Raw genomic sequence first — 27,075 nt, 5'->3', positions numbered from 1 at the left:
ATTAGACAAAAACTCCCATCCCTGCCTCCTATGCCACATAAATTTTATGAATGTGGTTGAAATTGGGAGAATTTCTGTCAAGTTTCGCAAATTAGAAGATTTAGAAGAATTTCCTACACACAGGTTTCTGGCTGTGTACACTTGAAGTCTGGTTTCTCCATGAGGACACAGATGTTTCTGGTTCCGGGGGCGCCTGGGTGGCTCAGTCCACTCAGTGTCTGCCTTTGGCTCAGGTCATGATCGCAGGGTCCTGGGATCCTGCTCAGTGGGGAGTCTGCTTCTTCCTCTCCCTCTACTGCTCCCCTGCTTTTGCTCTCTTACCCTCTCTTTCTCTCAAATAAATAAATAAATAATCTTAAAAAAAAAAAAAAGAAAGAAAGAAAATTCTGGCTCTGGAGGCTACAAGAGACATTTCTATTGAGATATGACTTCTGGTCCCGGCAGGGTTGGTGTTGCTTAAATTTGCAGAGGGGACAGAAGGAGTGTTCATGGAATCTCCTCCCAAATCACAATGGCTAGCAGTTACGATATGTGTGAATGTCTGCAAACCATGTGGTTATAACTCACAAATCTGCGATTAAATACGTATCCACAGTGTACCTTCCCTTTAACTGGATCTTAAAAGTTTCTATGGTTTCTCCAACGCTACCTGGCATGAGAAGTGTGGCAATCAGAAAGACAAGGGAAAGAGACTGTGGTATTAACCAGTTGCAATGAAATATTTTACTTTAACTGATTATAATTAAAATATCACACTTTTACAAATTTCGTAGCTTTATGGGTGTTAACTTGGTTTGGCTGAACTATATTTCCCAGAATTTTCTTTCCTACATGTTTCTACTTAGGGAAGGACAAAAGAGAAATACTTTTAGGGGGTTTGAATGGTGGCAGGGAGGCAGCAACATAGTATAGTTCACTCTCACTGTTGCTGATTTGGTGCCTCACCTCCTTGCTTGGGGCAGCGGTTGTGTCCTCTACTGCTCCACCTTCCTCCGGATCCTACTTCAGCTTCTCTGACTCCTGGGCCAGGTGGGTGTGTTTAGCTCCGTGACAAGAGGCCCCAGGTTTTGCAGTATACTCATACCGCTAAAGTGAGAGACAACAAGCAATCTCCTGGGTTTCAGTCCATCCTGGGCTCCAGCACACACTCAGAGGTTCCAGAGTGCCCTTGCTTCCCCCACCCCACATCCATCTTCTGTTTTCTACTGTGCCTTCAAGTTCCAGCATCCAACAGAAAAACCACAACCTTACAGAGTTTGCTTTGTGAGCTCCCACAAATCCCATAGCAGATGCCCCCAAACAGACCCAAATAATTTCCCAGTGGTCTACTTCTATGATTGAACCCCTACTGATACACAACATTTACAAAACATGTCAACACATTGCTGGGACAGCAGTTAGGGCATTGCAAGAGGGTCCCGGAGCTTCAGCATTTTTTAGCTTTATGATATATTCACCTCTAGCCCAAAGATTTGTGTCTCCATTTCCTCTTTGGTGGTCATGTTTCAGGACAATTCGTATTCTGTGAACACTGATGATGAGAAGGATTTGTAAGCATATCTGGTAGTAAGAATTCAATGGGTTTTGACTTTAATATGATTGGAAATGGGCATCCTACCGTGCACCAATGCAAGATGCCAATTGACAAAATTAAGTATCCTCAGCAAAGGGAGCTCAGGACATGTTTGTTAATCTCTTTGTGTCAAGTATGTAGCCTGCACATACTTAAAAAAAACACATTTTTCATTGTAAAATGTCTTTCTCACATCTTAAAAAATAGGCATCTGCCAATTTGTACAGGAAGACACATTCTTTATGGTGTGCAGATGCAAAGTACTAATTTATTTTACAGTGTGGCCTTTAGACAAAGAATTCTGGACTTGTTAACAGTGACGGTAAAATATAGGCAGATAAATATTGTGTAATTATTTCCAAGATGGCTTCAAGGAACTTTTACTAGGATTTCCCTTATTACTCTGTCTATTTGAGACCAGGTTTAGAAAGTTACGACCACAATATAACTATTTTTTAAGTTTTTGTTTGTTGGTAGCATTTAGAAGAGAGAGCAAGGAGTTTAGAGTCAGGGAACTGCTGTCAGATTTCCCAAGCCACCTCTCACGAGTTGGGATGGCTTGGGGTAAAGCTCTCACACTCTATGAGCTCCTTTACATTATCTAAAAAATAGAAATGCTTGTTACCAAGCTTGGCACTCAGGAATCTCCCAAAAACTGAGCTAAAGTTTTAAGGAGCAAGGGAAAGGTAGGCTAAGGTGATAGGCAACCCCCAAATCTCAGTGAATTGCCAAAATAAAAGTTTCTTTTTGTCTGACATCACACTGTAGTGGGGCTGATCTATGCAGCCATATGGGGACTCAGTCCACTTCTCTCTTAGAGTTCCACTTCCTGCTAAGTCCTTGAGAACCTCCATTCTGCTGGTGAAGGAGAAAGAAGGTGAGAATCACACATGGCAACTTTCTAAGGGTCACACCAGGAAGTGGGGCACATGTCCCTATACCATTTCTGCTGGAGCAATGCTCAACTAGTCTTAGTAGCCCATGCATGTCATGCTGTTCTACCTCTGACTTTTAAAATGTGCTGTCACTTCTACTGGGAAGGCTGCAGGATCGCTTGTCAGCCTAGGACACTTCTATTCAGCTTTTCACACCCAGATCAAGTGCCATCAGACTAATGCCTTCAGTAGGCTTGGGTATTCCTTTGGCCAAATGTACACTAAACTGTATATTTCTTCATCATAGGACATATCATATTATACTATAAATGGTGACATGTCTATTTCTTTGTTATTCTGTTGGAGAATAGAAATTGCTTTTTCTTTTATGTCCCTGAAAATTAGTATAGGCATATAGTTATCAGTATAGTAATTGCAGAGCAGAAATGCTATGTAGAACAACAGATGGTGTGACTAGCACACTTACTGATCAGATAGATATTCACCCAATCAGTACTCTTGCTGGATATAAACCTTGGATGCAGCTAGAACCTGAGCCCTCCGGAGGCTCCTACTCTGGGCTGGAGTGTTCTCAATCAACACTTGATAAATGTAATTCTATGCAGCAGGAGTAAGAAGAGCAGTAGGAACTGACTGATTTTGAGCACCAGTTATATGTTTGCTTGGAAATTCATTATAACCTTCTGAAGTAGATCCAGTAACACACTTTTAGGTTTAGGAAAATGTACACCTAGCATGGTAATCAGGCTAGGTTTATAAGACTCAGAAGCAGGAAGGCTAGGGTTTTAATATAACACTCTGTGGCTAAAACAACAACAAAACCTCTCTTTTTCAATGTATCCCTGAACCCTACTCTCAAGGAAATTACCATTTGATTGTGAAGTCAAGGCTTACTCCAATGGAGAAAGTGTAGACCACTTCAAATATGATATGAGTCTGCTTTCCAAAGCATGACCCCAACCAAGAGCAGGCAGATTAGGGAATGTGTGCCTCGAATCAGGTCTTGGGAGATGGATGTGGTGGGGCTTAGTTCACGTTTTCATGCTTGCCTGGGGTAAAGAGGTTGGAGATCTTCACTTGGGGGCTGCCTCACCAGATGGCAATTCCAGTACTAAAGCCAAGGTCACTGAATAATTTACGTTATCTTATCTTTCAAGATTATTTTCCAGCTGAATGAATCCACCAGCATTTTGTACTCCGTATCTAATCTGTCCACAACATCCCATCCTGCCTCATTAGTGAAGCTTTTTTTTTGTTTAAGATGATAGGAATGCCATGAATCAGGGGTTCTTGAACACTGTGAGCCTAAGGAAAGGCCAGTTTAGCCCCAATAGAACTGAGTCTAGAGTTGACCTTAGCCTGTCTGCAGGGTTTATGAGTTTTTGTTTGGATTGGATTTTTGTTTTATTTTGTTTTTTTTGTTTTTATGTATAAAACGGAGAGTAAAATATCCTCATATTGTCACATCAAATATCACCTTAAAGGCTTCACCTCTTTATATTTTAACCTTAAGAAGGGGTAAAGTGATGTAATCAAGTTAGAAACCCAAAGCAAATACAAAGACAATTATCATTTTTGGGTGCTTTTCCAAATTTAAGTACTTCAACAATCAAAAAGCTTTTGTTGTTATAAGTAAAGCTAAAATGTCGCAATTAGGTGGCCAGGTCTTTCTGGGGCCCTTGGGGAACTCCCAGCGCTGTTTACAAAGCTAACTGAGGGATACTAGAAAGTTTATAAATGTTTGCTGGAGACTCTGAAATTGAAACAAGTCTCTGAATATCACATTCGATTTTCTTTAAAGATTTTATGTATTTATTTGACAGAGAGAGACACAGCGAGAGAGGGAACACAAGCAGAGGGGAGTGGGAGAAGCAGGCTTCCCTCAGAGCAGGGAGCCCGATGGGGGCTTGATCCCAGGAACCTGGGATCATGACCTGAGCCAAAGACAGACACTTAACAACTGAGCTACCCAGGCACCCCTCACATTTGATTTTTCATATTAAGTGTATCTGAATGAGATGCAAGACCATCTCTGTGAAGGGGAAACATGCAGAGCACAGCCATGCCTGGGCTCAGTTATCAGTTGCTGAACTGAAGGATAGCTGAGCTCAGACAAAATCAGGGTGATCTTCTTTTTTTTTTTTTTTTAAGATTTTATTTCTTTATTTGACAGAGAGAGAGACACAGCGAGAGAGGGAACACAGCAGGGGGAGTGGGAGAGGGAGAAGCAGTCTTCCCGCCGAGCAGGGAGCCCGATGCGGGGCTCGATCCCAGGACCCTGGGATCATGACCTGAGCCGAAGGCAGACGCCCAACGACTGAGCCACCCAGGCGCCCCCAGGGTGATCTTCTGAGACTTTGTTTACACCTCTATAAAATTGAAGCTCAATATTGCTTTATGAGGTTAGCAATCCTACATGTCTAAGGCCGCGACTGGCACATAGTAGGCATCATATAGTATCAAACGGTAACTATTATCATTATGTGACCCAGTAATCTGTCCCTTTGCCATTTTCTTATGCTGGATACATTTGTACCCAATGTTTTTATGCTTTCTTATTGAGTGGTAGCCTAGATTTATACTGAATCTTTGTGTAATTTGAAATGGATTTTTGGATTACAGACAGACACATTTAAGGCTTAAATCTTACCATTGTATTAAAAAAAAAAATTAACTTATAAACATTTTTTTTCCTCCAAAAGAAAATAATACTTCTTCCTATTTCTCTTTAATTGATTTCTGATTAATTCTTTCCAAATGAGATGTCCAGATGTATAGAGTCCTAGATAATCTGTAGAATAATTGTCTTCAAATTCAAACATGCATAAAAATGCCCCTGTGCCATGCGTAGGCCTCTTTTTAGAAAGACTTACCATGGCCTCTTTCTTGCTTAGATTTTCATTCTTACTCAGGGGCACTTTTGCAATTGTCTTCTCACTTGTCTTCCCATCCTCAGTCTAACTTATTTTAGTCTGGCTTCCAGAGAGGTCTTTTAGAAGGGCACATCTGCTGAAAACATGTGTGGTCCTCATCAGTCCCCACAGGAGCTCTCCTAGCTTGTTCATTTATATGTTTCTAAATTCACCAACAGTCATTTGTTGAACACCTACTAGGAACCATCCTACCCCTGAAAATACAGAGACATTCAAGGTCCAATTCCCCCTAGATTTATCATATACATGGAGAATATAACTCAACCTACACCCTCACCTGCTTAAAATCTGAGAGCAGGGCAATATCTTATTCATATTTGTGTCCCTAGCACCTAACTCTTTACCCAACACAGGGCTGGTATGCCATATATTTGATAAATTTCCAGATAAATATCTTAAATTTACTGTGTACATGTACTCAATCTTTTTTTGTTTAATTTTTTTAAATGATTTATAAATGATAACAATTGGATAGCTCCCATTGTCTGAATTCCTACTGTGGGCAAGCACCATGGCAGCCAATTTCCATATATTACCTCATCTAATTCTCATAAAAATCTTGAAAGAAGAATCAAGAGATTAAGAAACTTAACAAAGTCTTTTAAATTATTAGTTGTGTTGAATCCAGAGCTATCAGCTTCCGAAGATCTTCTAGAAAGACATAAAATGGTACAATGATAAAATTATTAACCAAGAGTAGGGTCATATATTGAATGAGCTGGTAATCACTCTTGATTTACAGATACATGATGAACATTACTCCCCGAAAGAAGTGCAGTATCATGAAAGAAAACAAAAGGGGAGCAAAAAATATATGGAGACAACAAAAGTTGAAATTATTTTTTCTGTGGGTATGCTAATGTCAATACTTACTGAAAAACTGAATTTTCAGCAAATGGAACAGAATTATAAAAAAAGTCACACTAGCTGCCACTGTTTAATAAGTGTGACTTTTAAAGTTTGTTCCCTCCCTTCCCCCCTTCCTTCCTTCCTTCCTTCCTCCCTCCCTCCCTCCCTCTTTCTCTTCTTCCTTCCTTCCTTCCTCTCTCTCCCTTTCTTTTTCTTTTCTTTCTTTCTTTCTTTCTTTCTTTCTTTCTTTCTTTCTTTCTTTTCCTTCTTTCCTTCCTTCCTTCCTTCCTTCCTTCCTTCCTTCCTTCCTTCCTTTTTCTTTCTTTCTAGAACAAGGCTTCCCAAGTTTTAACTTGCAAAAGATTCACCTGGAGATCTTTGAGCTCAGAGTGATGCCAGCTGCTGCTGGTTTAAGGAGCACACTCAGAACCACTGCTTTAGAAGCTGTGTGTGCCCCCTGAGGTTCATGCCAGTAGCTGCCTATGGAATCCCACGGCTTAGCTTCCATGCACCTGATAAGCTAGACTTAATTCAGATGTGGATTACTAGGAAGGTTTATATTAAGCATGTTTACACACTTATCATTTACATATAATATATAATTAAGGATAATGACTATAAGTTTTATAGATTAATTTACTGGCTCACAGAGGGTCAGGATGACAACATAACAGGAGTATTAGACACAAGATTTTCTATTTAGCAACTGTTGTTCCATCTTATCTTCATTTTAATGAAATATGTTGTGGCTTCTAAGGAGAAAATGAAATATTGGTGTAGGCTCAGGTGGAGAGACTGCTGTATGAGGTTAGCGATCCTGCTAATCAGATGATCAGATCATATGATGGGCGTGTTGCTGTAGTCGGACACTGTGGGTCAAATGTAATAGACACCAGGGCTCTGATGCAGTGTGTTCTCGAGGTTTGAGTTAAATCACCTTTTGGGATCTTTGCTATGACCTAACACCCTGCCCCTTGACTTTTCTTTCAGGTTTATTGAGGTCTATTTTTACATCACAAATTTCACCTGAAGTGTACAGTTTGGTGGTTTTCAGTATATTTACACAGTTGTACAACCATCATCACTACCTAATTATAAAACATTTCAATACCCCAAAAGAAACCACATACACATTAGCAGTCATTTCCCATCCCCAATGCCCACCTCTCAAACACCTACCCTCGGCTGCCAGCAGCCACTAATACACTTTCTGTATATATAGACGTGCCTTGTGTGGACATTTTAGATATATGAAATCATACAGTATGAGACCTTTCGTGACTGGTAAATTTCACTTTAACATAATGGTTTGAAGGTTCAAGGTTCATCCATGTTGTAGCATGTGTCAGTACTTAACTCTTTCCTGTTGCCTAGTATTTCACTGTATGGTCATATTTTGTTTCCCCATTCGTCACTTGATGGGCATTGGGCTGTTCCATTGTTTTGCTATTATGAATAATGCTCCTATGAACATTCATGCACAGGTTTTTATGTGGACATGTGTTTTCATTTCTGTAGAGTATATACCCAGGATTAGAATTATTTGGTCATATCTCCCCTTTTAAAGCTTTTTATTTTGAAATAATTCAGAGTAAATTGAAAAAAAAAAAAAAGGTACTAGAAGGTCTTACATACCCTTTACCTAGTTTTTTCCAATGTTATCATCTTGCATAACTGTGATATAATACCAAAACCAGGAAAATGACATTGGTACAAAAATAGTGTTTATTCAGATTGCTCCATTTGGCATGCACTTCAGCATGGACATGTGTGTATGTGTATGTGTGTATGTGGTTCTGTGCAATCCTATCACATTTATGGATTTGTGTAATTGCCACCATAACCGGGATAAGAATACTTTCATCACAAAATTCCTTCATGATGTCCCTTTATAGCCATACCCTTTCCCTCATTATCCCCATTCCTAAACTTTAGCCACCACTAATCTGTTTATATCTCTACTAGCCTCCTTTCCAGTATTGCGATATTACAGAATCTATGCCTGTTTTCAAATTGTACCATCTATGTACAGACTGTGACATCAAAAGATATGTTTTCTAATTTAATTTCTTGACACATTTTTTGAGGTAATGCCAGCAATCCTGTCAGTTTTAATATACTATTTTTTTTTTCTTTTCTTCTACTGAAACCAAGCAAGGCAAAGTCCCACAGACCTACTGCACAAAGGGTTTGCTAAATATAATTAAGTAAATGGTTGCTAAGTGCAAAATGCTTCACAAGTATTTACTTAATTATTAGAATTCATTTGATCTTATTTATGTCTGTAGGCTGTGTATGTAGATCTGTAACTAAATATTCAATCATGTGGTAAATATTAAATTGCCAGGGACATAGAAACAAAGGAAGTAAATAGGACTGAACCATTTTTAAGACCTCAAAAAATATGTACCTGTCTTGTAAGCAAGTTTCTTGTCTATTTCTATAGTTTTACAAAAGGAATATAAATGATGGGGCAGAAAAACTACAGTTCTGACCTTGGTACTTGAAAAGGTGAGATGTAAAGAAAACTATTTTGCTGTCTGAATACTATCATTATCTTTAATGAGAGTGGGCATCACAAGGACATTTCAAATTGTACCTTAGGCAATAAATTAGCTGCCAGAACTAGATTCAGACTATTTTCCTTAAATATGAAAACACTGATCCATCTGCTCTGTCCAGCTACATTATACATTTGTTTATATTAATATAAAAATCTCTTCTAAAGAGTCTTAATATGTCCACTGTTGTCCTTTTCATTGAAGAGCACATATATTTGTGTGTGCCCTTAATATTAGACCTTCAAATGTAGCACATGTAACTAGTTGCTGTTTTGAGTGGAGACAACTCTTGCCCCACTGATAGATAGAGCTTCTTTTGTTTTCCGTTCGTAGTCCTATTTTCTTCCCGACAGGAAATGTGGTGCTTCTCCTGTAGATGACATCCAATGGCAATTTAGAGCCTGTATAAGACTTATCATGTCTTTTAAAAAATATTTTATTTATTTATTTGGGAGAGAGAAAACCAGCAGGAGCAGGAGGGGAGGGGCAGCGGGAGAGGGAGAAGTAGGCTCTCCAATGAGCAGGAAGCCTGATGCAGAACTCGATCCCAGGACCCTGGGATCATGACCTGAGCCAAAGGCAGACACTTAACTGACTGAGCCACCCAGGTGCCCATATCAAGTCTTTTTAAATGAGTGAAGATGATCATATAATTTTTCTCTTTAGCCCTAATATTGGATTAAGCCCACACTTGGCTATGATTTTCTCTCAAAATATGCTGTTGGGTTCTAATTGCTGATATTTTATGTAAAATTTTGTTATTGATATTCATAAGTGAGTCTGTAGGTTTCTTTTTTGGGGTGATCTCTGTTAGGTTTGGGTATGACCTTTACACTATATAACACACTTGGAAAATTTCTTTCTTTTTTTTTTTTTTCCTGTGCTTTGGAGTAATATAAGTAGCATTAGGCTTCTCTACTCCTTAAAAGATTCTCTTGAGAAATTATACGATTCTGCATTTTTTCCCTAGGGGAGCTCTTTAAAAACTTGTTTTTATTTTATAGGAATTGGTCTTTTAAATTTTTCTATCTGTATTAGGGTTAGTTTTGGTAAGTTGAAGACCTTGAATTACTTGATATCTAGAAACATGTCTTATTTAGTTTTCTGAGAGCGTAAAATGGAGTTACTGAAAAATGAGTAGGTTTTCAATAAATGTGTATGGCGTATTTGTTATGCCAGTGGTTGATCAGAGAAGCTCCTGGACTCATACCGTCACCAGACCTTCAACTTTAGTGATGGAGTGATCATAAGAGATCTAAAAATGCTCATGGCCAGGAGTTAGAGAGGCTGAAAGAGGAGGTAGTCTATCTGGAGTAGTAACCAGCTTGGCTTGGCTGCCCTATGTTAACAACGTAAGTCAGAAGGTAAGTGACAACAGGTGTGCTCTCCCAGAGTCCCTTATGCCCTGCACTACAATCATGAAATAGCTGTTCACTGTGTCACTTCCACCTTCCAAATCTCATGTGAAATATCCCTCTCAATCACAGAATCTAAGAAGACCAAGAGAAAATACTGAAAGGCACTGACATGTCTTTAGGGGTTTCCCACGAAATGGTCCAAACAGATAAACCTACAGGAAAGTATATGGAGAGCAAACCACAGATATTTTCTGAGATCAGTCAGTATTTTAGAGACCACTGTTAAAATGAGGGACTATAGAAAATTACGTGACATCCCAGCACACACACACACACACACAGACATACACACACACACTACTTGGAGAAACGGTGTACACAGAGAGAAAAAAATGTCAAAAACAAAACTATATTATAATTAATATTCTCAGGGATATTAGAGTATATTGCATCAAACATTGCATGACATTGGGGCACCTGGGTGGCTCAGTTGGGTAAGCATTTGCCTTCTGCTCAGGTCATGATCCCAGAGTACTGGGATCAAGCCCAGCATCTGGCTCCCAGCTCAGAGGGGAGCCTGCTTTTCCCTCTGCCCCTCCCCCCACTCTTGTGCCCTCCTCTCTCTCTCTCAAATAAATAAAAAATCTTAAAAAAAATTGCATGCTATTAAAAATATTTAAAGGGGAAAAAACACTCTGGAGAATTTTTAAAAATGCTACAACAAAATATCCCTAAACTGGAAAACCCAAATGAACTTCAGTTGACTTGAAAGGCATTTGGTGAATATTAAATAAATTGTGGTATATCCATATCATAGTAAACCACTAAGAAATTAAACTATTGATACATGAAATAGCTTGAATGTATTTCAAGAAAATTGTGCTGAGTGAGAAAGCCAGTTTTTTTTTTTTTTTCTTTTAGAGAGAGAGGGAGATAGATAGGGAGGGAGTGGGGATTGTGGGGGCAGCAGAGCAAGAGAGAGAGAGAGAATCCTCTCTCCATGCCCAGTGCAAAGCCTGATTCAGGGCTAGATCTCATGACTCTGAGATCATGGCCTGAGCTGAAATCAAGAGTTGGAGGCTTAACCAACTGAGCCACCAAGGCGCCCTGAGAAACCTATTTTTAAGAGGGAATGCCTGGCGGGACTCCTGGGTGGTTCTGTAGGTTGAGCATCTGACTCCTGATTTTGGCTCAGGTCAAGGTCTTGGGCTCAGGGGATTGAGCCCCCAGTGGGTCTTGCACTCAGCAGGGACTCTGTTTCGGATTCTTTCCCTCTGGCCCCACCCCCTGCTTGTGCTCTCTGTCTCTCTTTCTCTCTAAAATAAATAGATAAATCTTAAAAAAAGGAGGGGAATGCCTGGCATGATGGTGGTATGACCAGGAAGACAGCTGTATACCAGACAGAAACTATACCATTCATATTGCCGCAGGTCAGAAAGATCCAGAGGATAATTTTTCAAAGAAGTTGAAATCCACAGATTACCTGAAATTCCCAAATATTAAAACAAAATATTTATTATGAGAGACTTTTTCAAACACACATAAAATGATAGAATAGTACAGTTGTTCTCTTTGAACCCTTCCCTCAGTTTCAACATTTATCCATATGCTGTAATTTTTGTTGTTACTATTCCCTTCATTTATTTTTTTTTAAGATGGAGTAATGCATTTTTTTATTTTAATTCCAGTATATTAGAAAAACAGTGTTGTATTAGTTATTAGTTTCAGGTGTACAATATATTGGTTCAACAATTCAATACATTATTCAGTGCTCATCACAATAAATGTACTCTTAATCCCCTTCATCTATTTTAGCCATCCTTCCACCTGCATCCCCTCTGGTAACCAGCAGTTTGTTCTCTATATCATTAAGAATTTATTTTTGGAGGGGTGCCTGGGTGGCTCAGATGGTTGGGTATCTGCCTTTGGCTTGGGTCATGGTTCCAGGGTCCTGGGATCTAGCCCCACGTCCGGCTCCTGGCTCAGCAGGGAGCCTGCTTCTCCCTCTGCCTCTCCCCCTGCTCCTGCTCTCTCTCTCTGTATCTCTGTGTCTTGAATAAATAAGTAAAATCTTAAAAAATAAAATAATTTATTTTTGGAGTTGTCTCTTTTATCTTTGTTCATTTGTGGTTGTTTTTTCTTTCTCTTAAATTCCGCATGAGTGAAATCATATGGTATTTGTCTTCCTCTGACTGACTTATTTCACTTTTACAATTATACTCTGTAGATCCATCCAGATTGTTGTAAGTGATAAGATTTCATTCTTTTTTTATGGTGGAATAATTTGCACTGTGTATATATACCACATCTTCTTTATCCATTCATCTACTAATGGACAATTGGACTGCTTCTATAATTTTTGGCTATTGTAAATAATGCTGCAATAAACATAAGAGTGCATATATCTTCTCAAATTAGTGTTTTCATATTCTTTGGGTAAATACCCAGTGGTGGAATTATTGGATCATATGATAGTTTTATTTTTATTTTATTTTATTTATATTTATTTATTTTATTTTCTGAGGAAATTGCATACTATTTTTCACAGTGGCTGCATCAGTTTGCATTCCCACCAACAGTGCATGAGGGTTCCTTTTTCTCCACATTCTCACCAATATTTGTTGTTTTATGTATTTTTGATTTTAGCCATCCTGATGGTTGTGAGGTGATATCTCATTGTAGTTTTGATTTTCATTTCCCTAATAATTAGTGATGTTGAGCATCTTTTCATGTGTCTATTGGAAATCTCTATGTCTTCTTTGGTGAAATGTCTCTTTATGTCTTCTGCCCATTCTTAATTGGATTATTTGGTTTTATTAGATATGTCATTTGCAATACCTTCTCCCATTCAGTAGGTTGTCTTTTAGTTTTGTTGGTTATTTTCTTTGCTGTGCAAAGGCTTTTTATTTTGATGTGGCCCCAGTAATTTATTTTTGCTTTTGTTTCCTTTGCCTCAGGAGACATATCTAGAAAAAATATTGCTACAGCCCATGTCAGAGAAATTATTGCCTATGCGCTCGTCCAGGATTTTTATGGTTTCAGGTCTCACATTTAGGTCTTTAATCCATTTTGAGTTTATTTTTGTGTATAGTGTAAGAAAGGAATCCGGTTTCATTATTTTGCAAGTAGCTGTCCAGATTTCTCAACACCATTTTTTGGAGAGAATTTTCCCATTGCATATTCTTTTTTTTTTAAGATTTTATTTATTCATTTGAGACACAGAGATACAGAGAGAGAATGAGAGAGAACATGAGTGGGGGAGAGGCAGAAGGAGAGGGAGAAGCAGGCTCCCCGCTGAGCCAGGAGCCCAACGTGGGGCTAGATCCCAGGACCCTGGGATCATGACCAGAGCCAAAGGCTTAACCATCTGAGCTACCCAGGCACCCCTCCCATGGCATATCCTTGCTTCATTTGTCAAAGATTAATTAACTATATAATCATGGGTTTATTTATGAGCTATCTCTTCTACTCCATTGATCTATGTGTCTCTTTTTGTGCTGGTACCATAGTTGTTTTGACTACTACACCTTTGTAGTGTATCTTGAAATCTGGGATTGTGATACTTATAGTTTTGTTTTGTTTTTGTTTTTGTTTTTTTTCAAGATTGCTTTGGCTCTTTCAGGGTTTCTTGTGGTTTCATACAAATTTTAAGATTCTTTGTTCTAGTTCTGTGGAAAAATGCTGTTGGTATTTTGATAGAGATTGCATTAAATCTGTAGATTGCTATGGGTAGTATGGACATTTTAACAATATTTGTTCTTCCAATCTGTAAGCATGGGATATCTTTGTATTTGTTCATGTAATCTTCAATTTCTTTCATCAGTGTTTTATATTTTTCATAGTACAGGGCTTTCACCTCCTTGGTTAAATATATTCTTAGATATTTTATTATTTTTGGTAAAATTGTAAATGGGATTGCTTTTTAATTTCTCTTTCTGATGCTTCATTATTAGTATATAGGAATGCAACGGATTTCTGGGTATTGATTTTGTATCCTGTGACCTTACTAAATTTATTTATTAGTTCTAGTAGTGTTTAGGTGAAATCTTTAAGGTTTTCTAAATATAGTATCCTGTCCTCTGCAAATAGTGAAATTTTACTTCTTCCTTAACAATTTAGATGTTTTTTTTTTATTTCTTTTTCTTGTCTAATTGCTGTGGCTATGTTGAATAAAGTGATGAGTGTGGATATTCCTGTCTTGTCCCTGATCTTAGGAAAAAAGCTCTCAGGTTTCCCCATTGAGTATGATATTAGCTGTGGATTTTTTTTTACGTATGGCTTTTAGTATGTTGTGGTATTTTCCCTCTAAACATACTTTGTTAGGTTTTTTGTTGTTTTTGTTTTTGTTTTTAAGAGAGAGAGAGTATGTTTGAGCAGGCAAGGAGGGGAAGAGAGAAAGGAAGAGAGAATCTCAAGCAGGCTCCATGTCATTGCGAAGCCAGTCATGGGGCTAAATCTCAAAACCCTGAGATTATGACTTGACCTGAAATCAAGAGTCATAGCCTCAACCAGTTAAGCCACCCAGGTACCCCAAAGGATTTTTTTATTATGAGTGGATATTGTACTTTGTCACATGCTTTCTCTACATCTATTGAAAATGTCATATGATTTTTATCCTTTCTCTTATTGATATACTGTATCATGATGATTGATTTGCAATATTTTATTTAAAGATTTTATTTATTCATTTGAGATAGAGCCAGAGAGAGCACAGCAGGGTGAGAGGCAGTAGGAGAAGGAGAAGCAGACTCCCTGCTGAGCTGAGAGATGGACACGGGGCTTGATCCCAGGACCTGGAGATCATGACCCGAGCCAAAGGCAGACGCTTAACCATCTGAGCCACCCAGGTGCCCTGATTGATTTGCAATATTGAATCACTCTTGCATCCCAGGAATAAATCATGATGAATGATTTTTTTAATGTATTGTTGGATTCAGTTTGCTAATATTTTGCTGAGGATTTTTGTACCTATGTTCATAAGTGATACTGGCCTGTAGTTCTATTTTATTTATTTATTTATTTATTTATTTATTTATTTATTTATTTATTTATTTAGTCATGTCTTTATTGTTTTGGTATCAGGGCAATGGTAGCTTCATAGAATGCATTTCAAATCCTTCCTTCCTCTTCTGTTTTTGAAATAGTTTGAGAAGAGTAAGTATTAATAATTCTTTAAATGTTTGATTGAATTTAATTTTGAATCCATCTGGTCCTGGACTTTTGTTGAGAGTTTTTTGATAACTGATTCAGTTTCATCGTTGGTCATTAGTCTGATCAAATTTTCTTTCTCTCCCTCATTCAGTTTTGGGGAGTTATATGTTACTAGGAATTTATTAATTTCTTCTAGATTGTCCAATTTGTTCGCATATAATTTTTCATAATATTCTCTAATAATCCTTTACATTCCAATGGTGTTGGTTGTTATTTCTCCTCTTTCATTTCTGATTTTGCTTATTTGAGTCCTCTCTCTCTCTCTTTTTATAAGTCTGGCTAAAGGTTTATCAGTTGTGTGGATCTTTTCAAAGAACCAGTTCTTGATTTCATTGATCTGTTCCACTGTTTGTTTGTTTCTATTTTGCTTATCTCTGCTCTCATCTTTATTATTTCGTTCCTTCTAATAGTTTGGGGTTTTGTTTGTTGTTTTTCTAGTTCCTTTAGGTTTAAGGTTAGGGCATTTATTTGAGATTATCTTGCTTCTTGAGGCAGGCCTGTATTGCTATAAACCTCTCTCTTAGAAACACTTTTGCTCCATCCCAAAGATTTTGGACCATTGTGTTTTCATTTTAATTTGTCTTCATGTATTTCTTGATTTCCTCTTTGATTTCTTGGTTGACCCATTCATTGTTTAGTAGCATCTTATTTAAATTCCATGTATTTGTGGGGCGCCTGAGTGGCTCAGTCGGTTAAGCATCTGCCTTCAGCTCAGGTCATGATCCCAGGGTCCTGGGATCGAGTCCCGCATTCGGCTCCCTGCTCAGCGGTGAGTCTGCTTCTCCCTTTTACCATCCCCCATCTCATGCTCTCTCTCTCATTCTCTCTCTCAAATAAATCAATAAAATCTTAAAAAGAAACTGTTTCCTTGTTGACTTTCTGTTTGGAGGATCTATCCATTGATGTAAGTGGGGTGTTAAAATCATCTACTACTATCAATTCCTTCCTTTAACAGTTATTTTTGTATTTGGATGCTCCTATATTGGGTGCGTAAGTATTTACAATTGTTCTATCTTCTCGTTGTATTATTCCCTTTATGATCATATAGTGTCTTTCTTTGTCTCTTGTTACAGTCTTTGTTTTAAAGTCATTTTGACTAATGTGAGTATTGCTACCCCAGCTTCTTTTCACTTTTCTTTTCACTTTCTTATCACTTTTGTGTGATAAGTATTTTTCCATCCCTTCACTTCCAATCTGCATGGGTTTTTAGATCTGAAATGAGTCTCTTATAGGCAGCAAATAGATGGGTCTTCCTTTCGTATTATGAGACATTTTAAAAACAAATTGTGTACTGATGATTTCATTACAACTACCCCAGTATGAATCTCCAACAAAGAAGACCTTTTTATTTTTTGCAACAAAAGCATACTACCATTATCATACCCAACCAAAATTAAAAATAATTTCTTGATATCATCTGATTACCAAATTTGATTTTACTTTATCTGCTTGTCTTTTTTTTTTTTTTATAAGTCCACACATAGTGTTTGATTGATATGTCTCTTGCATCCCTATCTCCTCTTTACTATTTATTTTTTTAAGAAACTGAGTCATATGGGCGCCTGGGTGGCTCAGGTCATGATCCCGGAGTCCCGGGATCGAGTCCCACATCGGGCTCCCTGCTCGGCGGGAAGCCTGCTTCTCCCTCTCCCACTCCCCCTGCTTGTGTTCCTGCTCTCGCTATCTCTCTCTGTCAAATAAATAAAATATTAAAAAAAAAAAAGAAACTGAGTCATATGTTCCCACATTCTGGATTTAGCTAATTGAATCTTTGGAGTGTGGGTGAGCATATTTCTTTACCTCTTTCTGTAAATTAGTGTTTAAATCACAGGGTTTGATTAGATCAGTTTCAAATTTTTGGCAAGCCCTTTGTAGTGTTGGGTATTTCTGATTATATCACATTAGAGACACCTTTATAATCACTTTAGAGAATGTTTAGATTGATCTGTGAGTTTGGGTATTGTTAATCTAATCCATCCACTAAAAAGTTCTCTATCAACTTACATTTTTATGGAATATTAAGTTACCATCAAGTATATTCCATACAGGAAAGGAAGGTTATGATCTGTAATTTTTTCAATTTTTAAAATAGGACTTTATTCTCTAAAATCCTCCAGAGGTGACCAATGGACTTACACAGATTAGATCAATGATAGGTAGATAGATAGATAGATAGATAGATAGATAGATAGATAGATGATAGATAGATAGATAGATAGATAGATAGATAGATAGATAGATAATAGATAAAAGAACTAATAGATTGTATATCTTCAAATATATAAATGTGGTCATTAGTCCTTTTGGTACTCAAATTCTTCTACAAATGAGCTCCTGTGCCATTTTTGAGATACTCTAATTTTGATAGCTTTCTTATTTTCAAGCAAAGGAAGCATTCTAATATCATTTTATTCCAAACATAAACTCAGTAAAACCCTTCTTCATTTTAGTGGGAAAATGTGTTTAGAGGCCACAATCTGTGCATTAAGGTGCTTCTACTACTTTCAGTAGTCCCAATATGAAAATACATCATTAAAACAATTAAATAATGAGTTCATATTGATACCACCAGCTCAAATTAAAATTTCAGAATTATATATTTTTTTACATTTTATATTTTTATTTTATGGTAAAATTTTAGCTTCTGTTGTCATTAACAACATAATTAGCTATTAATTATTCTTGATACATATAATAGTTTAATAAATCAATACCAGCATTAGGGCGCCTGGGTGGCTCAGTTGGTTAAGTGACTGCCTTCAGCTCAGGTCATGATCCTGGAGTCCTGGGATCAAGTCCTGCATCGGGCTCCCTGCTCAGCAGGGGGTCTGTTTCTCCCTCTGACCCTCTTCCCTCTCATGCTCTCTGTCTCTCATTCTCTCTCTCTCAAATAAATAAATAAAATCTTTAAAAAAAATAAATAAATCAATACCAACATTATTTAACAAGAAAACTATTTAATATATTTTAAGACTTTTGTTATTTTTTTCTGATATATCGTACTATTTCCTACTAATCAAATTACTGTTTTCAATATATGTAAATTTATGAGTTTATAATTAAACTAAAAGTATTTTCATTTTTCACTTGGGAGGATACTAGGGGACAATTTCAGTATTTTGAAACTGATAAATTAAAGAAGAAGCATCTTGCTTTTTTCATACAATCTTGTAGTTTATGGTAAAATAATAATTGATCAGGAATGTTTCATTTTTATAAAATATTCCTACTAATAAATCAAGAAAGAATGATAGAATTAGATCAGCAACTTAACAACTGGTATTTTTTGGGCAAATTCCTTATGTTTTATGAGTTTATTTGTAGTATTTATAAGTGGGGATGCTCGTTACCAGGCTTTGCCCTTAGGTATCTCCCTGTAACTGAACCAAAATTTCGGGAGAAAGTATATTAGCAATGGTAGGCTAACTAAGGTAGTAATCAGTCCCCAAATATTAACACCTTAGTAAAATAAAAGGGCTTTTTTTATACTCCCATTACATGGCTATGTGATCCTGTTCCATGAAGTCAAACATGATACAGTCCACCTCTATCACTCCATTTCCTTTTAGGCCCTTGCAATGCTCTATATGGATTTTGGTTTACTAAGTGATTTGCTTTGGTCAAAGTTGCAACAGCAAACATGCAATCAGAGGCCTGACAATTGCTCACCATCTTGTTGATCTTGGAGACTTTACCAATGGGAATTTGCTTGTGAGAGTATGACAGGCCACACAGGGAGAACCAATGCACCCCAACAAGTCCTGCTGACCTAGCAGCTAAGTGCAGATGAATGGGCAGGCGTCACAAGACATTCTGAGCCTTACCAGAAACTGCCCAGATTAGCCAAGACCTGTAGAATCTTGGAACGATTGTTGTTTTAAGTCAGTTTTGGAGTAGTTTGTTATTTGACAATGGATAACTGATACACTGGGAATATAGATGAAGCAAGATTAGCCAAACATAATAATATGATAAAATCAGGTTCATTTTATTACTCTGCATTCTTTACATAAATTTCAAACATTCTATAATAAAATGTTAAAAAGAAACTACTGAATGTCAGTATCATTTGAAATAATTTTTAGTTAATTTGTTTTAATTTCCTTTCAATGTTTAGGAATTGCTCTTTTTTATTATATTTGATTTTTTAAATTATTTAAAATACTTTTTTTCCCAAAATTTAAATATAAATATCCAGAAAGTTCTAGCGTTCATCTCTGTACCCTCTCCCCCATTCTTTCTCTCTCTCTCCCCTTAGACATCCATTTATATTAGTTGTTACATGACTATTTTGGGAGGCATTTTAGAGATTTGTTAGTGAATTATTTGTTACCAATATATAGACAACTAGGCAAACAGGAGAATAAGGCAGTTATTAATTTCGAGAAAAACTACATTTGTTTGAGAAAAGGAAAATTAATCACATTATAAGATTTGCTATTTGTGAGTGGCATGTATGTTGTCACATCACTGTAAACGGTATCCATTGATCTAACTAAAATTACAATACAACTATATTGGAGGTATGGGGGCTAGAAAATTCTTTGGATGTGGGGGGTAAAGAAAAAGCCAAATTCTTATCTTTATGTTAGTAAGTGAATAAAAAACTGTATAAATGAAAATAAACCAAGAAGTTGCAGTTTGGACATGCTATTCAGAAATACAAATAGTCAATACCAAAAGAATGAACTAAAAACTAAAAGTCATCTTCTTTGCAGAAGGGTGGTGGGACCTGTTGGTTTTTCATAAGGATCCTTGTGATTATCTTGTGAGTATATTTTTGAATCCTTACTAGTTGTATGAGGTAAGCTGTTTCTTATAGCCCCATGAAAATATTAATTCTTTCAGAGTTTATTACCTATTGCTGCCTAATGACTTATAGCAAAACTTGGCATCTGGAAACAACAGATATTATTACCTTATAGTTTCCCTGGGTCCTTGAACAACTTAGATGGGTGGTTCTGTCTCAATCTCTCATGGAGCTGCAATTAAGATGTCAACCAGAACTACAGTCATTTTGGTGTTTGACTGTGGCAGTCTGCTTCAGGGCTCACTCACATGGCATGCCCAGAAGCCTCCAAGCTCACTCATGTGGACCTCTTCCAGGGCAGCCTCTGGACAGAGCAGTTGGCTTCTTTGACAGCGAGTGATCCAGGAGCACCCAAGATGGAGGCCACGACCTTTTTAAAATCTAGTCTTGGAAATGCTATCTATCACCTCTATCATAATCTGTTAGAGGCACATCCATCAGTCCAGCCTGCACTCAAAAGGAGGGCATTAATTCAGGAACAAAATTTGAATGCAAGGATATGAATAAGATATCTTAGGGGTTGGGGCGCCTGGGTGGCTCAGTTGTTAAGCGTCTGCCTTCGGCTCAGGTCATGATCCCAGGGTCCTGGGATCGAGTCCCACATCGGGCTCCCTGCTCAGTGGGAAGCCTGCTTCTCCCTCTCCCACTCCCCCTGCTTGTGTTCCTGCTCTCGCTATCTCTCTCTCTGTCAAATAAATAAATAAATAAATAAATAAATAAATAAATAAATAAATAAAAGATATCTTAGGGGTTGCCTACAACAGGAGAAGTGGCTTCTCCCAGTTCCCATAAGTAAGTGTAAGCAGTAGCCTTGTGATGCAAAACCACCCAATTTGATTCCAGGGCTCATGTTCTTAACCACTGTGTAACTCTCACATTTGTTGCCTGTGTGGTCTTTACCCTGCATGTGAAAGCAGTGCCTCCTCTCACACTGTTGCCATCTTGGAAGTGTAGGGTGGTGGGAGGGATAATACACATAAGAGCTGACTTTCGTATGTATGGCACACACCCAGGTGTGTTAGATTTGAGCAAACAGAAATAAGCTACATGTTATGCTCTGTATATATGAGGCAAACTATGACTCCCCCATTTACCTCTGGTTCCGAAAGTGTGCATGACTGCAAGAGAGAATTATAGGAGTACAAGGACAACCTTGGATTCACTCTAATTTATAAAAAGTCAAACCCTCTCAAGCTTTAGAACTTTATTGGTAATGAATTATCTGAGGCACCCCTCACTCTTGATCATGACAAAGTGTAGCTTCATATTTCTGGGATGAGGCATTAGTCACAGGGGCATGTTGGCTGAGGTGAGGAGCTGGTGCTATATCTTTAAAGCTGTTGAGAGCCACTGAAGTGTTTTAAGCATAGGAGGATGACGTAATAGGATATGTACCTGCTCCTCTGGGCTATAGCATTTTGTCTAAAACATCAGATGACATTCTACATTCTCATGCATGAGACAGCAGATGCCTCCTTTACACGCCACTGAATTCATTCATGTTACTGTAATGAGACTTATAAATTTCTCATATCTGCATATTGGTCAAAGTACCCTATTTCAAGGCACCCGTGTCTGCCCCTCTCTCTGTGCACGTAACCAAATTTGTGGCTACAGCCAGGCTGTGAGCTTTCTATGGCACATACTGATTGCCTCATTCATGGTCTGTTGTCAGGTGGCAAACACGCTATTGACACGTATTAGGAATTCAATGAATGTTGTTAAGTCAAAATGGACTCAACTGGATTGGACGTCTGCTCTGTTTTAGGTACTGTACTGAGCTCTGGATGTACAGAAATAAGATAATGTCATTTTATTTTATTAATAAAAAATTCATGACCATATATATTCATTCAGTTTTTCATTCATTAATCAAACATTTTTGAACTGCTCTGAATGTGGCATTGTGCCAGGTGCTGGAACACAGCATCACACAGCACAGGGCTGCTGCTCTTACAGCTTCTGTGACCACTGTTGGGACAGAACAGTATATGATGATCCTAGCTCAGTACATTGTGTGGGCACAGAATAGGGGCTCATACATCAGCACAGAGAAGGGCCACAATTGAGGGAAGGGGAGATTTTTGGGGGGAAGTAAACTCAGTGGTTCAGAAGAATGGATGCCAGGATGAATGGGGGTGCAACTCCATCAAGTATTGGGACACTGGATTGCGAAGACCTGGGTGGGGGAAGTGGGAAATCAAGGCTCTAGAAGGGGAAGGAATCAACAATGAATGTAATATTAGTAGGAGTTACTGATCTCTCTAAAGTGACATGCAAAACCAAGCAAACCTTCATCTCTGCTGTCTTTGTGTCTTTCTAGCCCTCTACGAGCAATCCTGCGAGGTGTACAGGCACCAAGGGAACACAGCTGGTTTCTTCTACATTGACTCTGATGGCAGCGGGCCACTGGGACCCCTCCAAGTGTATTGCAACATCACAGGTAAGGATCAGAATCCCTACTCACTCTTAACCTAGCTATGTGATGGTACACAGCAAAAGAAGACCACTGGAAGGGGATATGTGTAAATAAAAATTTAAAGAACCAACTTCTGTGTAGGGGGGATGTTATTTAAGTAAATAATAGAAATTGGCAGCTGGGTTATCTTCATTAGAGAGGAAGACTTAATGGTCTTGATCACATTCTGCTGAACCAAGAATTAACTCTGAAGCATTTTCTTTAGAGCTTGGCCAGGACATTTTCTCTCTTAAAACTCAAAAGCAGAAAGAAAAGAAAAACAACTAAACAAACAAAAAACAAAACTCAAAATCAATAGGGAACCCTGACTCAGGAAGTGGGAAAGTGTGATTCATGTCTGGCCCCGGGGAAGGTGTGAATCCCATATGCTTTCTGAGCTTCAGTTGTTCATCAGTGAAATGGGAAAAGTAGTTCCTTCCTCCCAGAGTTGAAGATGAGACACAATCATGAGTATTGGAGGAATTGGCCAGGCTACTTATCCAATAGATGCTTAATAAGAAAAGTGAGCTATTTGCATTTTCCTGGCCACTCCTTTCTAAGTGCAGAAAGTCATAGTAAGAATTAATCATTGCACAGATTTAAAAACAATATATGATCACTAAGTTATTCTGAAAAATAATCCCTCAAAGCCAAAACCTGATGTAATAGTTCCTTAAAAATACAGCAATGCAAGTACCCTCTCCATTGTGAGTGTCATTAATTGACACATAAACATTTGTGTGTGTTTGTTTCAAGCTCTGGCCTTTGGAAATGACAACAGAATCTTGTAATAAAGCAGAAAAGTAGGAGGGTATTAGGGCTCATTGAGTACTCAGGTTTCAGACTTCCCTGCAACAAGACAAGCACATTCACCGAGCTCTTTCTGTAGCCACAGGCTGGCCTGGGCACTGAGGATATGCAGAAAAATAAGACACAGCCACTCTCATTTGTGAGGCAATAATATCAGGAAAAATGCCATGTACTATCACAAGTAGAAATGCAAGCAAACCATTGCAAAACTGGTGATTATGGGCACTTAGCCATTTGTTCAACTGGATACAAACAACCACACTTCATCTTCTTCTTCTGCAGAAGATGTCAGTTACACAGAATTAGATGCATTTCACTGCATTTCCTTAAAACTTCATCTCTCCAAACTGCATATATGCTGGCTGCTTCTCAACTTCCCTATAACACAATTAGAAATTGTGACACTGTTTTCTTTTCTATGTTATGGTAACGTATAGCGTTAACCTATAGGTGAAGAACTAGTTTTCTCCGTGGATCTTGATTATTTTCAAAATGTGATTAACACATGGAGCTCCAGTGATTCTTGTTAAAAATTCAGACTTTCTAGCTTAAGAAATTGATTTCAGTAAATGCCGTTTTACTGAGTCCCCTAAGTGATTCCAATGCAAACTGTCCCTGGTTTACCCTTTACCAAAAAACAGAGGAAGTGATTTGGCTGCAGAATAAGGGCAAGGGGACCAATGCCTGCTGATGAGAGATCAGGTGTGATTGGTTGTCTCCTACCCACTTTGGGAGCTGAACTGAGAGTTTACAAACACCATCTCTTGCACTCCTCACAATAAAAACCTGAGATAGATATTTTTATCTCTATCTTATATAGAAGGAAAGAGAGGAAAGAGAATATGAGAATTTCATGACTTGCTCGAGGTAATAAATACTGGGACTAATAGTCAAGACTCAGGAAGCAAACAAAACCTTCTGGTGCAGTAATAATTTATATCACTCAAGCATTAACTGGATACTTTGTATTGCTTATGTTTGCTTTAAACTGATTTTATTTTTGTTATAAAATAAGTCAATATTAATTATAGAAAATTTAACGAAAAAAGCAAGGTCTGAAGAAATTGTTAAAGTCACCTTTAAACCACAATCCACAGAGTGCCATTGTTATTTTATTGTTAGGATTTCCTTGGGATTTCTTTTTTCTGTGAATGCATATGTGTGTTTCTTCTATGTACATATTTTTAAATATATATTTTAAAATCATGAATTTAATAGATAAGCATTGGCTTGCCCTTATATCATTAAAATATACTTTGAGATTAAAATATATACATTAAATATGGCTTAAAATTATTAAACTCTTCAAAATTATGTAAGCACAGTGACACAGAGGGTATAATTGATTCATAGGTCTCATTTACATGATGTTCCCTGCCTCTTTGGAAAGACTTCTCTTGGGGCTAATGTATGATATTTTGTCCGGGAATGGCTAAAGAGGAATGCTTACTTGTATTTAAAGGTTGCTATTTTGCTGGTGTAATACTGAAGGAATCGGGACCTCGGAGTTGTCCTGGAATTCATAGGTTTGATTATGTGTGACTGGGCATTTCTTTTACATATGCTGTTTTGGTTATGTGCAGTTGCAAAACATAGGTTTTCCTTCTTTTTGTTTTTGTTTTTCTAAAAGAACTGTAAAAATAAAAGCAAACCTCAGTACAGGATAAATTCTATAATTCTTATTTAACTGACACACATTTTAATACATCAATATAATGATAATCAAACACATGTTTTTCTATTTATAATTGTTAAATGTTCTTAAATATGAATGACTTTTGACACCAGTGAAAGTGTAATGAAGTGGCCCAGGGAAGAGAGGGAAGGAGGAGGGAGAGAGAGAATGGATAAACAGAACAGAGGGAACAGAACAGTGTGGGGTGGGGTGGGAGGGAGACTCGTTCTGTGTTTACCCCCTTTTCTGAAAACACAAAGTTGCTCTTCTCTGCTCTTTTTAGCTGCATCATTGGGGTAATCACACAGAGAGTGTAAATGGCACCGGAAGCAGGGGACCTGGGTTCTCTGTCTGCACCTTGCACCAGTCAGCTGAGTGTCCCTGGCCTAGTTGCACATAAATAAGATATGGGATCCTAAAATAAGGATGTGGGGCAAGGTGGTCTCACAGGCCTTCCTCATTTAGAATTCCCTGAGAGATCATTTGAGATTCGACAGAACAGGGGATGTTTCTCCTAAGAAATCTACAGATACTTGCAAATAGATGTCGTAAGGGTGAAGGGCAGGTTTTAGATTGGAAAACAGTAAATTCTAATCACAACTGAATCTCTCTTCACAATGTGCCCTGGGTGGACATTAGCTTCCCATTCCTATACTGCAGATGGCACCTTACCCCTCCCAGGAGATTTATGTCTGTGCATCTCACCTAGCAGAGGGTGATCTTGGGGAGATGAGCTTCCCAAACACTCACAAAGCAATGGCCCCATTCACTGGAAGGCAGCATGATCTCTGCATGGGGACGGTATGCCAATTTATGGGAGTAACCTAAGGGGGGTGATTAGGCTTATTTATAAAGTGGACTGAATCTGAACCTCTACACATTTTGACGGTGTGCCTATGTTCTAAGTTGGTTCACCAGGGCACTAGCAGGTAGGAGAGAGGGAAGGCCCACTGTGGAGTGTTGAGTGAAATTATGGATGAAGAAGATAAAAAGTTTCTGGGGCACCTGGGTGGCTCAGTCGGTTAAGCGTCTGCCTTCGGCTCAGGTCATGATCCTGGGGTCCTGGGATCGAGCCCCTCATTGGGCTCCCTGCTCAGTTGGGAGCCTGCTTCTCCTTCTCCCTCTGCCTGCAGCTCTGCCTACTTGTGCTCTCTATCTCTCTGTCAAATAAATAAATAAAATCTTAAAAAAAAAAAAAGAAGAAGATAAGTTTCTGCAGGAATGCACAGTTGGCCTACTTCTAACATCTCTATATAAGATTTATAATTCCGTTCAGCTCAATATAAGTTTGCACATTTCAGGCGCTGTGAAGACTGCAACAGATACAAAATAGTGTCTGCATCAGTTTCTCCAGGCTGCTACAACCAATTGAGTGGCTTAAAAATACCCAGAAGTGTATGCCTCACAGTTCGGGAGGCTGGAATTCTGTCCAAAATCAAGGTGCTGCAGGGCCACACTACCTTTGAACCCTATAGGGGGGAATCCTCCCTTGCCTCTTCTGGCTTCTGCTGGCTTGCTTAACCTTTGGGCATGCCTAGGCCTTAGCAGCAGCGCTTCAGTGACTGCGTCCCCAGATTGTCATCCTGCTTCCATGTAGCCTTCTCCTCTCATGCGTCTGTTTCTTCTCTTCTTTTTTTTTTTTTTTAAGATTTTATTTATTTGAGAGAGAGAGAATGAGAGAGAGCGAGCACATGAGAGGGGGGAGGGTCAGAGGGAGAAGCAGGCTCCCTGCTGAGCAGGGAGCCCGATGCGGGACTCGATCCAGGGACTCCAGGATCATGACCTGAGCCGAAGGCAGTCGCTTAACCAACTGAGCCACCCAGGCGCCCTGTTTCTTCTCTTCTTATAAGGATATCAGTCATATTGGATTAGGATCCACCCTAATGGATTATGATCTCATCTCAAGTTGATTACATTTGCAAGGAACCTATCGCCAACAAA

The 27,075-nt window shown here is 38.3% G+C and overlaps 1 protein-coding gene across 2 annotated transcripts in view; it reads left to right on the top strand.

The window, feature by feature from the left end:
* Positions 1-27,075, top strand: part of CNTNAP5 (contactin associated protein family member 5) — an 820,459-nt gene that overhangs the window by 528,198 nt on the left and 265,186 nt on the right. For both annotated transcript variants that reach the window (XM_021695826.1, XM_044913255.1), the window contains exon 12: positions 22,515-22,634. In XM_021695826.1, the coding sequence (XP_021551501.1) occupies positions 22,515-22,634 (120 nt within the window). The remainder of the gene's footprint in view (positions 1-22,514; positions 22,635-27,075) is intronic.

This window comes from Neomonachus schauinslandi, chromosome 3 (assembly GCF_002201575.2).
Source record: "Neomonachus schauinslandi chromosome 3, ASM220157v2, whole genome shotgun sequence".
Taxonomy (NCBI): domain Eukaryota; kingdom Metazoa; phylum Chordata; class Mammalia; order Carnivora; family Phocidae; genus Neomonachus; species Neomonachus schauinslandi.
Note: the sequence above shows the minus strand (reverse complement) of the source record. Positions and strands in the feature narration are given on the sequence as shown.